The sequence below is a fragment of the Chenopodium quinoa genome, unplaced genomic scaffold (genome assembly GCF_001683475.1).
Source record: "Chenopodium quinoa cultivar QQ74 unplaced genomic scaffold, ASM168347v1, whole genome shotgun sequence".
Lineage (NCBI taxonomy): Eukaryota > Viridiplantae > Streptophyta > Magnoliopsida > Caryophyllales > Amaranthaceae > Chenopodium > Chenopodium quinoa.
Window position 1 is genome coordinate 5,347,880 of NW_018744502.1, and position 13,973 is coordinate 5,361,852.

Below are 13,973 nucleotides of genomic sequence, written 5' to 3' on the forward strand. Positions count from 1 at the left end.
TGTATGAATACTTGGGCTCTACGCAGACCAGGACCGAGTTCCTGCTGTCTTCAACTCTCCAGCTCCTTGTTGGAACCCACAGACCAAGTTCTCGTGGAACCTGCTGTCTTCAACGCAGTCCAAGCTAGTCTTCTTAGCTTGCTGTCCAGCTCTTGTTAAGAAGCTTCTCTTTGTGTTCTTGTTAGGAATCACTTCTAGTTCCAATGAGGAACTCTTCTTCTATTCTCTTTATCTTTCTTTTATTTTTCCTTGGATCTTCATAGACAGATTACTCTTCTACTTCCAAAGTCTAACTTCACTTGTTCTAATTCAATACTTAGAGAAATCACATTAGTTGAAGTTTGCCTATACTCATCATCATCAAAACTACTTAAGGTTCAACAGTTCCTGTTAGTTTTAGTTCCTAGTTAGATTTAGTTGCTAGTTGTTCCTTATCCTTAAACTCCTCCCCCCCCCCAATCGTTTCTTTTATTGTTTGAGTCTTAGTTAAGTGTTTTGGATTTTATTCTTAGTTAATTGCAAACACATTCTTCGTGGGATCGACTCCTACTTCCGCTAATTACAAGTTAGTAGTCTTAGGGTAATTATTATTAATTTGTGTGCATTTCGACACTGCAGCAGATTCTCAACAAGATGACTCTTGTACCTATTAAGTTTTCCTCAAATTAAGTTCAATAATAATTTATATTATTCAAGGTTTAATAAGCTGTACACCATACAACACCACATTATAAAAAAAAAAACAAAAACAAAAACAAAAACAAATAAACAATCAATTAAAAGGAAGATCGAAAGTATCTTAGCTAACAACATCCTCGTCACCATAGTGAAAAACTATATAAAGAAGTCATTGTTGCTTTCCTATTGAAAAAAACATCGTTTATAGGATCATATCATAGCACAATTTCAAATTATCTAATCCAAAAAAAGTCAAGTGACAATACACAAAGCCACAAAGGGCCACATTTCACCTACTGTATAATATAAATCTATAATTTCAACAAGTGGCACATTATAAATCAATGCACTCATGATCTATACCTCGTTACTTCGTTAGTGGTCTGTAATTTGTAACTATTATAGTACTTAATACGAAGCGATTTATTTAATAAATTAAACCTCTGCAAATTCAGGGTTCTTGTTGTCTGCACACGTACACTCCCATTAGCAGTTTTCGGATCCGCAGTTTTCGGATCCGCAGTTTTCTTCTATACTACAAAAACCCTCAATTTTTTGTATCAAGGGTTTAGTCACTTGAAAATGCCGTAAACCTAACTAAAACAACCCAGAAAAATTCCTCCATTTTTAACCTATCTGAGCACAACCCATTTCGATTCAATCAAAACCAACCATAACCCAGAAATTTTAACTAGAGTTAGCCATGGAACCTTCACCTTCAATGGTTCATTTGGCAATGGCGGCGTTCTTTGGCGCTTCATTAATGGCGATATCTGCTTTGTTTATTCACAAGCGCAGTGTCGATCAAATCCTCGAACGATTAATCGAAGTTCGGCGTCGGAAGGTGGTGTATCGCGACACTCGATTGATGGATGGTGAGGTGGAGGAAGTTGCGGTAGTAGAGGAAGAAGAAGAAGAAGAATTAGGGGTTGAAGATTATGGAGGAGATGGGAATGAAGGGTTTAATTTGCAAGATGATGATGAGGAAGAGGAGAGAGAAGTTAGAGGGCAAGTTTGGGGTGTTCCAAGTAAAAGTGGGGTGGAAGAAAATTTGGATATGAATTTGATACCTAGTTATGGGATTTCTTCATCAGTGCCTAATTTTGGAAAGTTTTCTAATGATTGGGTTGAAGATGATTCCAATATTCATGGTTTATCTTCTTCTCTTGATAAATCACACTTGCCCCTGCTTCATAGATATCTCAGAAATGGTATTTCTCTTCTTCTTCTGTTTGTAATGATTGATTAGGAAATTATAAATGATTACATTATATATGATTGATTATTTGATTGTAAATTGAACTAGAAATTAAGCATTTGAGGCTTGTATGTTTTAAATTGAGTATGGGTTTAATGCCAACTAGCTTCTTTGGTTAAAGTTATCGGGTAGTTTCTTTGGTTAAAGTTATCGGGTAGTGTATGCTGGTATCCAAGACTCGGATGGAACTCCGTCTACATTATTTCCCTTAGCTGCTCCCTTTACGCCAACAAAAAAAAAAGGTGTGGATTTGGAGCTAGTTGCATAGAGTATTGACCCGTGAACTTGGTTAGATGCTAAGAGCTTGTTTTCTGAGTGTTATTTTTGTATCTGCAGCAGATGGTTGCTCATCCGTTCCTTTAGGAGATACAGTAACTTCCAATGGGCAAGCTAAAGAGCTTAACAATGGAGATCCAATTTCTTCCCAAGAGAACAATAGTCCTGTAAGTATTTGTGTATGCTAATTTTAGCTTCTTCTTGGATTGATGCTTTAGAACCTGGTTTATTTAATTGTCGAGCAGAGTATCGAGCTTGAGCTAGCTGATTTAGTGGCTGTTGAGCTAGCTGCTTGTCAAATTGATTGATTTGGTAAAATCAAAGTGTAAAAGGACTTTGCGGTGCATTTTAAAATTTTAATTTTTTCACAAGGTTTTTAGTAATCTATGTTAATCTATAATATTGGATTGTATATTATGCAGATAATAATTGTTTTCTTCGTATAGTTATAAGTAAATATATGCTTGGATACGTCATACATCACAAAATTTATATCGTCATCATGAGCAAGAATCATTCAATTTCATCCCTTTATTTAAATTCTGGTAAGTCAAAATGTAAATGGACATCAATGCTCAAGAACAAATTTTCAGGGCATGGGGCATGTGGAAACTTAAAACACCAGTTATATATATATATATAGGGTCAAATGTGAAGGACTTTATAATGAGAAGATTGAGAAGTAATCTCATACGTTCAAATAAGATGATCTAATGGCTCTCATTATAGGCTTTATTAATGGCAAATTTGTAAATAATACTTTTCTCCATTTCTCTTTCTCCTCCACATATTCCTCTACTCCTCTTCCTCTCTTTACTCCTTGTTCATCACTCATCCCATTATTTTTTTCTTAGAGTTCAAAAGAAGATTCAATAACTTATGAAATTTTCCCCATTTCTCTCTCCTCCCTGTTCCTCTCCCTTTCTCTTCTCCCTAATTATCTCACCCCCCACCCTTTTTTTCTCTCAGATTTAAAAATAAAAATAAAAATCATGACTATGATCAATATATCGTTGACAATATATAGTAACAGGGGAATATCAAAGAGCGAAGATTATATATGCATAACTTTTATGCTATATTTGCATTTTTTATGTAAAAAATGTGCATATATAACTTACAAATTATGTGCATATTTATTAGCAGAAATTTGCAAATCCTCTATACTAAATATGCTCATTTTTATTAAAAGCACATATTGTTGAATATTCAATCTCTAAATGATTAAGGTATGTCTATTTATGATTTAAAGTCCGGCCAATTGCTTGATGATTTCCATAATTCATCGTTTAATAACGATATAAGTTCAGGAGTGCAATTGACATAAGAACTCACCTAAGTAGCAAAGCTTAGAAATCTGACCCTTATTACGAGGTTTGTAATTTGCTCATAACCATATTTACTTTATTATCTATAAAATTAGAAGTTAGAACTTTGTATAAGCTTTAATGGAGGAGGGAGAAAGAATATGTTTCGGTGAAGAGGAAAATGAAAGTAAAAAAACGAATGTGCATAATTTTTGAATTAAATGTGCATAAAGTATGTGCTGAATGTGCATTTTACAAAATTTCTTCTTATCCTTCTCATTGGATTCCAACCCTATATATATATATACACACACACACACACTATGTTTTTTTAGCTGAAACATAAGGTATATTTTATCACTCTTGCCAATGCATAATTTTAACAATTAATATCTTTAATTATGAACATTGTAAAATTATTAAAAGTGGATGTTAATAAAATTTCCATTGAGAAGATTCAAACAAGATCTTACATGACTATGTTTTATTGTAGCCATTAATCACAAAAGGTAGTCAAAATATAGTTTGTGAATAGTGCAAAAGTCAAAGTGTATCAACTAAAAAATAGAGGAAGTATGTAAAAGCCATTTTTATATTAAGGCACTGTACATTTCACCACTGAATTGAAATTAATGTTGCCGATTAAACTTATTTTTACCTTAAAGTGATTCTTACAGATTTTTTTTACTGATTTTGCTTATTTAAACTGTTTTTTATTTTTATTTTTTAAGGGAATATTAAAATTGATTTTTAATCATTCAATAGTGTTATTTGTTAATTGAAGTGAATATTTTTACCGTCTGAAACTGATTTTTACTGATCAAATCTGAAATTAACTTATTAAAACTGAGTACTATTGATCACGAAGTAATTTGAATTGATAAGAACAAAGCCTAATTCTTGGGAAAGAAATTAATGAGAAGGTAAAGATCAATTACTTAAAATTATCAACTCATTGGGATATTCTAAAACAAATAATATATATATATATATATATATATATATATATATATATATATATATATATATATATTATTGAAGCAAAATCTATTCTGCCACCATTGATTCACTAGTTTCAATGTCTTCTTGTAGTCTTCTGACGACAAATATGCATTAGAAAATTGTACTTTATGGTACATTCTATAATCTTTTTTTTGTGAAATTTGTCACTAGTTTTCCCATCAATGGATTCTGAAGGACAAGATACAGAAAAAATATAGAAGACGTTTTCTATTTAAAGAAAATAAGGGGAAAATAAGAAATAAAAAAATCCCTCTCCATCCCTACTCCATTTTTCTCCTCCAAAGCTCCAACCTTCAACCTTCCAATTAACCTTGCTGCCCTTTTGCCTACAATGACGTCATCACCGGTCAAGGAAAAACCTTTATGTGGTTAGCTATGCATGTCCTCTATGGTGGTCCCTCACTCACGTCCTTTGCACTCTTTCACCACCACCAACAGCCACCCCACCGTCCTCTGTATTCTCGTTGCTTATCCATACACAGCATTACACACTAACACCTTCATATAGGAATTGACTTTGGAGCCATTCCCCGTATTTGAAGTGAGCAAAGTATAGTCATCTCTTGGTCTTTGACGTAGGCTGGGAAGGGGAGGAGTTTTATGTAGAGTAGAGGAGAGAGATTGAAAGGCAGAGGATTAGGAGAAAGACTGTGATGCTGGTGGATCTGGGGAAGGTTGTGTCTGGGGGTGAGTATGGGAAGGTGGCATATTGGGGGATATATAGGGCTGATATACAGTGATCATGACCTCGTTAGTGGAAGAAGGGAGAGGATGGTGTGGTTGGTTGGTAGCAGCACCATGTACCTTGTGGGTTGTGGGAGGTACTTAGGCTGGCAAAGCTGGTTGCAGTTTGGCTGGTGTTGGTGGTGGTTCCCCATCGTGGAAAGGGATGTGCCAGGACGTATTGTAAGTAGATGCAGCTCATATGGTGAGCTAAAAATCATTTATGGGTTTCCCATCTTAAGTATTTTAGGGGCCATTGAAATTCCCTTGCTTTGGGGGGGGGGGGGGGTGGGGGGTGGGAGGGAGGTGGGCTATTTGGGCATCTTTCTCATAGACCAATCTTCATGGGGAGGAGAAATTGTGGAAGGTCACGGTCTGTTAGTGGCCCCCCCCCTCCCCATATTTGTTGAAAAGTCCACCCAAAACATTGAGTTGTTTTTACTACCAGCCACAATATCTTCTATTTGGAATTTGGATTATTTTCCGCCATTCCACAAATTGAAAATGCTTTAGTTGTATATGATTGAGACTCCTTTTTGACGTTATCTACATATGGAGTTTCAGGATAGTAAAGTGATAGTTCAAAAGTCACCTGCTTTACCTATTGGATACGAAAACCACAACACTATGCAAGATCAGAAATCCAGAGTTGCTGCTTGTGAGCGAAAAGCTATTTTAGATTTGCCTGCTAATGTAGAGATAGACATGCCTTCAACTGTTGCTGGAGGCAATGATGCTGAAACCATTCTGCCGCTGAAAGCTCCAATACCTGGTTAGCTGATTATCCTGAAACGTTAATGCTAGCTTCTTTAATTAATTTTTGTGTTTTACGTGTTGGCTAGAGGAGGGTCTCCGCAGTCCTCCCTCCTTTACAAGATATGAATCTTCCATTTAAGTAGAAATGCAGTATAGTGTTTGATAATGAAGTATAAAGCAGACAAGCTGTCAGATTAGAAGGAAAAATTCATTCCATTAAGAATGACTTTTTGAGATTATAGTTTTGGTCTCCTCTTTCTTTCACCAATCATGTAAGTGGCGTGGATCAATATTGTTATGACCACTTTGGCTTGTGTTTTTTTTTTTTTTTTTTTTTTTTTTACTTATAATCCCCTGAACTTATTCAAACTGAAATTGAAGTTATTGGCCATTTTCTATTTTTTATTTAGCCCTTGACTGAACTTATTTTGAGGTGAAAAGAACGACCCCCAAGGCCTCCTTTGTTCCTCGAAATCCTTGTTCCTGTTCATGTCACATCATATGCCCCAACTCTTTTTATTTTTCCGTAGTACCAATCTGAAAGATATAACTTATTTAAAATGATCAGCTTTAAGTGATCTTGCAAAATACAAAGAGGTAGAGAGATTATTTACCTTGTTATTCACGTAATTAAAGCACCATGAAGACTACATTACATAGACTATGAGAACCTTATTTATTTGCTGTTGTTATTACAAAGTATTACTTTTCTTTGATATGAAAACCTTTTGAATTTTGTGAAAGGCAAATCTGAAAGTGCTCACTAGTTTACCTGAAGTTGTTAAGTTGTAAAACTGACGAAGTTGTAGTTCCTAGAAGAAATATACTAGAATATAATCAGGAATATCTATCATATGCTTTTAGGTTCAGATCTGATAAGACCTGACGCCATACTAGGCTAGTCATATTAGTTTGTTGAAGAAAGAAAATGTTTTCTTTAGAGTACTTGAATCTGAAATAGTTTGACAATTAAAGTGTGCTTGGCAAGCTGAATGTAATTTATTTGCTGGTGGAGCTTTCTTGCAAAGTTCTGCACGAGGTCACTTTTAAAGCTCTTCATTGATAGTGTCGTTTTATTGAAGATGACTTGCTACTGGTTGTTAACTCAAATTTATTTGTATTACACAGGTCATCTGCATTTTATTTTGCCTCTTTTTTAATGCTCTCATTACCTTGTTGCAATATTCTGTGTATGCCATTTATGCATGTGCAATCAATTTTATATTTTTCGTCTTTATGCATTACTAACATTAACCAAATGAAATGCCAAAATATATGTTTTTCTGTTCAATTTGGTTTTCTATACTTTATTCTGCAAGAGGGTATTTCACCTCCCTCTTAATCTAGCTTGATATGGTATTTATCTAAAATGTGAATAGTGCCTTTAAACGTGGAAGAGGAGGAAGTCCAAAGACTGCTTCGTGATTGTTTAGAACTACGGGAGGCTTATGTTTACAAGGAGCAAGTTGCACCATGGAACAAACCAGTAGATTCTACTGCGTCTGGAAAGATTGAAGATCCTTTTCACTTTTCTCCAGTCGAGAAGACTAATGTGAGTTTTTCTTTTCTAGTGAAGTAATTGCATATGTTTAAACCCTAATTTACTTACTAGTCCTATTTTGAAATACTTTAGTTGGCTGGGTTTATATACCTTGAGCTTTGACTGAATTTACTCCCTTTTTGAAGCAGCATGATTTTAGGATGGAAGATGGTGTCGTACATGTTTATGCAAGCAAAGACGGTGAGCAGCATAGCTTTATTCGAGAGAGTATCTCTATGGACTCTATCTTTATCCTCTTATATCTTTATCGTTATCCTCTGATTTCAGATATGGAAGAGCTTTTCCCTGTTCCAAGTGCAACACAATTCTTCACTGACATGCATCAAGTTTTAAAGGTCGTTTCAAACGGAAATGTCAGTTCCGCTTGCTACCATCGATTACGGTTTCTTGAGGAGGTATTTTTTTAAAATAAGTTTGTTTCTGTTTTTGCAGCCATTTAGTGTCTGTCTTATGATAACATGCATCTGATATCCTAACCCTATGCAGAAATTTCGTCTTTATCTGTTAGTAAATGCAGACAGGGAGTTTCTGGCTCAGAAGAGTGCACCACATCGTGATTTTTACAATATTAGAAAGGTTGATACACATATCCACCATTCTGCTTGCATGAATCAGAAACATCTTCTTCGATTTATAAAGTCCAAATTGAGAAAGGAACCTGACGAGGTAGTTTAATTTTCTCTCTTGATATCTATTGATGTGTTGCCTTAGTAAAGTTTCTTGGAGAACTTCCCTGTGAACTGTTTGTGTGTGTTTTGTTTTTTTTTTCCTTTCTTTCTTCTTTTCTCATTGTTTAAATTTTTTATTCTTTTTCAATGGGTGAATCCTGTAAGATGTAAGTCTTCATTTTTGTTGCAAGGTGGTTCACTTTTTGTTTGCCTTATTGCAGGTTGTCATTTTTCGGGATGGAAAGTACCTTACTTTAAAAGAAGTTTTTGAGAGCTTGGACTTGACAGGGTAAGTTAGGCCTGACTCTTCTGAAATGCTTCTTTTCTTTCCTGACCCTTCCATATCTTATTTTTAATTTAACTTTTCAGATATGATTTGAATGTTGACTTGTTGGACGTGCATGCTGATAAGACTACCTTTCATCGATTTGATAAATTCAATCTCAAATACAATCCTTGTGGACAAAGCAGACTCAGAGAAATCTTCTTAAAGCAGGACAATCTCATCCAAGGTTTATGCATAATTTAATCAGTACTTTTGTTAACTTGGCTAGTCAAAGGATACTTTGCATCTCTGTGGAATTCAATCAGGATCAAATTTCAATGCCATGTCTTAATTATTGCTAATAAAGAATTTTGCAGGACGTTTTTTGGCAGAAGTAACTAAAGAAGTTTTAGTTGATCTCGAGGCTAGCAAATACCAGGTCTGATCCTGGCCAAAATATTAAATATTTTCTTCTAGAAGAAGATATTGTACTTGGTGTTACTTAAGGGTGCTTGAGCTATATATGACTTATTTGAGCATTGACATGGAAATTGCACTGCAACTTTCTGTGTTTTTTATTTACAAACATGCATGATTCCATTGTGGATATTAAGGTCAGATTAAGTGGAATTTTTTGAAAGAAACCACTTTACATCAGTCTGGAGTTACCATGAGTTGATGGAAATGGCCCTTGCACTCTTATTCCACTTAAATTATTTTAATGACTCAATTGTTACAAGGTCATAAACCAAGAGAAAGTTACTCAGTTTCTATATAATTTTGTATCACCAAGTATTATTTTATTCATTAATATTTCATCGTGTGCTGACATCTTTAGTGGTAGTAACTGGTAAGGAAAATTAATGAAGAAAAAGCAATTCTGAAATGCAGATGCATTACCATGGACTTTCATATGGTATATCCTGTATAAACTTACGCAAGAACTCATTGGAATATTATTGATTTAAAACCTTATATCACGTTGGGTGTAAGTGTCATGCTTGTCAAATCCAGATTTGTTAGAGAACTTATAGATAACTTTGTGAGTTTTTTCTCAGATGGCAGAGTATAGGATCTCCGTATACGGGAGGAAGCAAAGTGAATGGGACCAGCTAGCGAGTTGGTTTATTAACAATGAGATATATAGTGAAAATGCAGTGTGGTTGATCCAGGTATAGTAATGTGTTACAGCTTATTTGATGCTAGCTTTGTGTAAAGTATGTACTTTATATGTAGGTGGTAGGCACTTGACAGTCTTACTACTTGTTAATGAAACTAATAACTGATAAAAAAAAAAGTAACAATCAATCTGCTGATGTTTGAAGTTCATCCTTAGCATGAAATCACTTTAAGCAAATGGCTGAAGTATCTTAATCATACATTCTCTAATTTTACATACACACTACATAGTGAATTACACTTAGTAGATATTCTTCTTTTGAGTGAACTGTTCATGCCATCATACTTTTGGCAATTGTTGTGCATCTAATATATGTTGTCCCTTTATAAACGAGTAACCTTAAGGACCTCATAAATGTGCAAAGTTTAACTCGAGTATGCAGTGATACTCCTGTGAAATGCCATAACCACTTGAAGGAGTACTTGTCTCTTCAGTGAATTAGCAAATGTAGGAGAGACGTCACATTGTGATATGAAGAAAGGCATCAAAAACCACTGAACCACTTAAAATATGTGTATTTAAATTTGATAGCATGTGTTTTACAGGCACATGCTGCTCCTAGGTGTAGATGGCTATTGGCTAGCTTAAGATTAGCATATGTATCATTATAGTGGTCCAGATGAAGTTTTATTAGTAGTGTTGAGATCTATTCGTTATCTTGCTACTTGCTTCTGTATAACCAGTCTCTTGACCAAGAATTTTTATAATTAATGTCTAAATTATTTTGTCTAGCTTCCAAGGCTGTACAATGTGTACAAGAACATGGGAATTGTTACCTCATTCCAGAACATCATTGATAATATATTCATCCCACTCTTTGAGGTCACAGTTGATCCAAATTCTCATCCCCAGCTACACGTGTTCTTGATGCAGGTCAGTTCTTTTGCTCATAGTATTATTTATGGAGATATAATTATTACCTATGTGTCCACTGTTTTAATTTTAAAAGTGCTGCTTTTCTCAAGTTAATGGTAAGATTAGCTGGCTCTTTTCAGCTGGCCTCAGAATCACAGTGTACTTGTAAGTTGTGATTGTGCCTAGTTATGATCCCACTGGAATTATGACGAATCCCTGCAACAGTTTTAGAAGATCATGTTCATTGTTTATAGTAGCTATGATTAGATTGTCACAATTTTCATTGATCCTTTAAAAAACCCAGTCATTTTCCGTGTATATGCAATAATTCCATACAACATTTAAATGGGTTGTTCAGGTGAAGCTTTTCTTGTTATTCAATTGAGGCTCAAGTGCTTGTCACTGTGTTCAAACTGAGTTATATGTCAATTGCTTGATTATGTCGGGTTTAGAGCAGAAACAAAAAAAAGGAGACAATGTTTAGGACAGAAAATTAGGAACTTGCATTCTGCTTCAATTCTTTCTGTTTGTTTTTCTGCAGGTTGTTGGATTTGATCTTGTAGATGATGAGAGTAAACCAGAGAGGCGACCAACCAAACATATGCCTACACCAGCTGAGTGGACTAATGAATTCAATCCTGCATTCGCATATTACACATATTACGTTTATGCGAACTTGTATACTCTCAATAAGGTTTGTTCTCTTAGCACGTAAATTGAGCTTGCACTCAGGGTGGCTTCATAAATTTTTGCTGCTTTTAACTCCCCCCCCCCCCCCCCCCCCCCCCCCCCCCCCCCCCCCCCCTTTTTCATTTCTGATCTTGGCCATATCTGTATGGAGTATATATCACTTTAGGATAACATTGTTACATTGGATCTTATTAATATACTTATGAAGTAAACTTGTGAATTCAGAATTACAATGCGTTAATGCTCCTCATATAGCCAACATACGTTAGCTACTATTAGATTGAAGTATTTGATCTCTGCAGTTTGATTTTTGTGTTCTTTCATTAGTCATCCTTTTCATTGCTTGTTTAAACTTTTGTGGGATTCTAAACTTCTCTTTTCTTTCTTCATTCATAGCTTCGTGAATCAAAAGGATTTCCAACCATCAAACTTCGTCCCCATTGTGGAGAGGTTGCTTTCTACACTCATTTTGGTTTGTACGATTTTGTCATGTCCTTATAATTAATTGTTTTAGTTTCTATTCTTCTACAGGCTGGTGATGTTGACCATTTGTCTGCTGGGTTCCTTTTATGCCATAATATATCACATGGGATCAATTTGCGGAAATCTCCAGTACTGCAATATCTGTATTATCTTGCTCAGGTTAAGTTTTACTACTTATATTTTAGATTAGTACTCTTACTAGTGTCTGACCCGAGCCAAGCTCAGAATATTGTTTATAAGCACCTTTTTTTTTTTGTTGAATTTGCATATTAAAATTTTTTCAATTAATTGATAAAGGAAATTAGGAATTAAGATTATCAATGCCTTAAAGGTATTGCTGATAATCGATCTTTTCATTATTTTAGCATTAATATAATATCCTGCAGAGTAGAACTGTAGAAAAACTTTTAGGCAGGAAATATTCTAATGAAGAGTTGACACATGTAATTCTAGGTTGTTTTATGTTTCTGTTTTAGTATGGAGTATAAATTAAACATGTATGCTTTCTAAGACATGGAAGGTTAGTTTACTCAATAATTCCTGCTTACTCTTTTTTATTTCTTTGTTTTCCTGTTTTTGGTAGTTTCTCTTATCAATTGCACCTTTATTATATTTATTGTGCAGATTGGATTGGCTATGTCTCCACTGAGCAATAACTCCCTTTTCCTTGACTATCACCGCAACCCATTTCCAATGTTTTTTCAGCGAGGTCTAAATGTCTCTCTCTCGTCTGATGATCCTTTACAAATTCATTTGACAAAGGAGGCACTTGTTGAAGAATATAGTGTTGCTGCACAGGTATGCATCAGACCTGGTGGCATGATGGTCTTGATTATATTTGCACACTGTTGTTTACTCATCTTCTCCCTCCAGGTTTGGAAGCTCAGTGCTTGTGACTTGTGTGAGGTAGCCAGGAATTCTGTCTACCAGTCTGGATTTTCGCATGCAGCAAAGGTGATAAACCTTGATTTTTGTTTTCTTTTTTTTTTTATTTGAATTAAAATTGGTATACAAGTGCAGACCACTTATTAATAAGGCTTCTTGAAACTGTATTCTGTAGAAATAAAATGCTCTAAAGAAATTGAAGAGTTAGAATGTGCTACATTGTTTGAACTAGGAAATTTGTGCCCAGAACATTTTCTTGTTTTCTAGTATGGAGACTATTTATAAGGGAATAATCAATGCAATTTTGCAACGACAAAAAAAAAACAGCTGTTATTATTTTCATCACAGCAGGGAAAGCATCCCGAGTAGGAAAAAAAATAATAATGCAGAGTTGCTGTTAGTGGATACAGTTTTCTTTGATTATTTGTATTATTTTGCTCATACTGTTCATACTCATTGAACATTTTGAGTCAATTTTCCCAAAAACAATACCCTACTAATCAAATTGCTTATTCAGTTTGTAAACTTAAGTGTATTAGATTGATTAGGATCAATCAATCAAAGCCTTAATCCCATAAGTGGGGTCGGCTACATGGACCAAAAATGATTATTCCGTGTAGTCATTCACAAAAATCTTCCTCCTCCATCCCTTACGATCCAATGCTTCATCCTCATGCAAATTCATATACTTCATATCCTTCCTAACTCCTTCCAACCAAGTCATTTAGATTGATTAGAAGAAATACAAAAATTGGAGTATATGTAACTTTTCTTTTTTGTTTAGTGCCCTCCAATTACTCCAGTTAAAGGGATCATGTTTTTGAGAATTCTGCTTCTTGGTGGCTTTAGTTATGATGTATTTGCTACTTAATTTATTTTCTTATGTAACTACAATTATCCTTTTAACCTTGTTTATTCTGATACTTGTAATAGCTGCATTGGCTTGGAGGCAAATATTTCTTGAGAGGTCCAGAAAGTAATGATATCCACAAGACAAATGTTCCAAAACTGCGCATAGCATTCCGACATGAAGTAATTGTTTATTTGCAAACTTGCTGTTCTGATTGTACTCAAGTGTGATGAATTAAAATTAATATGCTTATATTTCTTTCTACAGACCTGGAAGGAGGAAATGCAGTATGTCTACTCTGGAAAAGCAAGGATCCCTGAAGAAATCAATGATTATTGAGGGGAAAGATAATTGTAGATTTGAAATCTCATATTCGAACACATCATGTTGGTGCTCACCATATTGGTCTTACCATCTAAAAAAAATGTCCAAAATTTTGGAAAGATTGTTTGTTGCATTTTGTTCAAGTATATATTTTATCATTATATGGATATGCTTAAAATTTCTTGCTGTTA

At 34.7% G+C, this 13,973-nt stretch overlaps 1 protein-coding gene across 3 annotated transcripts; it reads left to right on the plus strand.

The window, feature by feature from the left end:
* The first annotated feature begins 1,059 nt into the window (after positions 1-1,059).
* Positions 1,060-13,973, plus strand: LOC110698035 (AMP deaminase-like). Of its 3 annotated transcripts, none has more exons than XM_021875442.1 (19): positions 1,060-1,889; positions 2,276-2,379; positions 5,824-6,037; positions 7,401-7,573; positions 7,711-7,762; positions 7,850-7,977; positions 8,069-8,248; positions 8,472-8,539; positions 8,620-8,762; positions 8,893-8,954; positions 9,574-9,687; positions 10,428-10,568; positions 11,092-11,244; positions 11,637-11,690; positions 11,772-11,882; positions 12,348-12,521; positions 12,597-12,677; positions 13,542-13,640; positions 13,726-13,973. In XM_021875442.1, the coding sequence occupies exons 1-19, from the start codon at positions 1,382-1,384 to the stop codon at positions 13,795-13,797; spliced, it is 2,631 nt and encodes an 876-aa protein (XP_021731134.1). In that variant the 5' UTR covers positions 1,060-1,381; the 3' UTR covers positions 13,798-13,973. The 3 variants fall into 3 exon arrangements, with proteins under 3 accessions (XP_021731134.1, XP_021731133.1, XP_021731135.1); XM_021875441.1 differs by having other exon boundaries at positions 1,061-1,889; positions 2,273-2,379; XM_021875443.1 differs by having other exon boundaries at positions 1,062-1,889; positions 2,273-2,379; positions 5,830-6,037.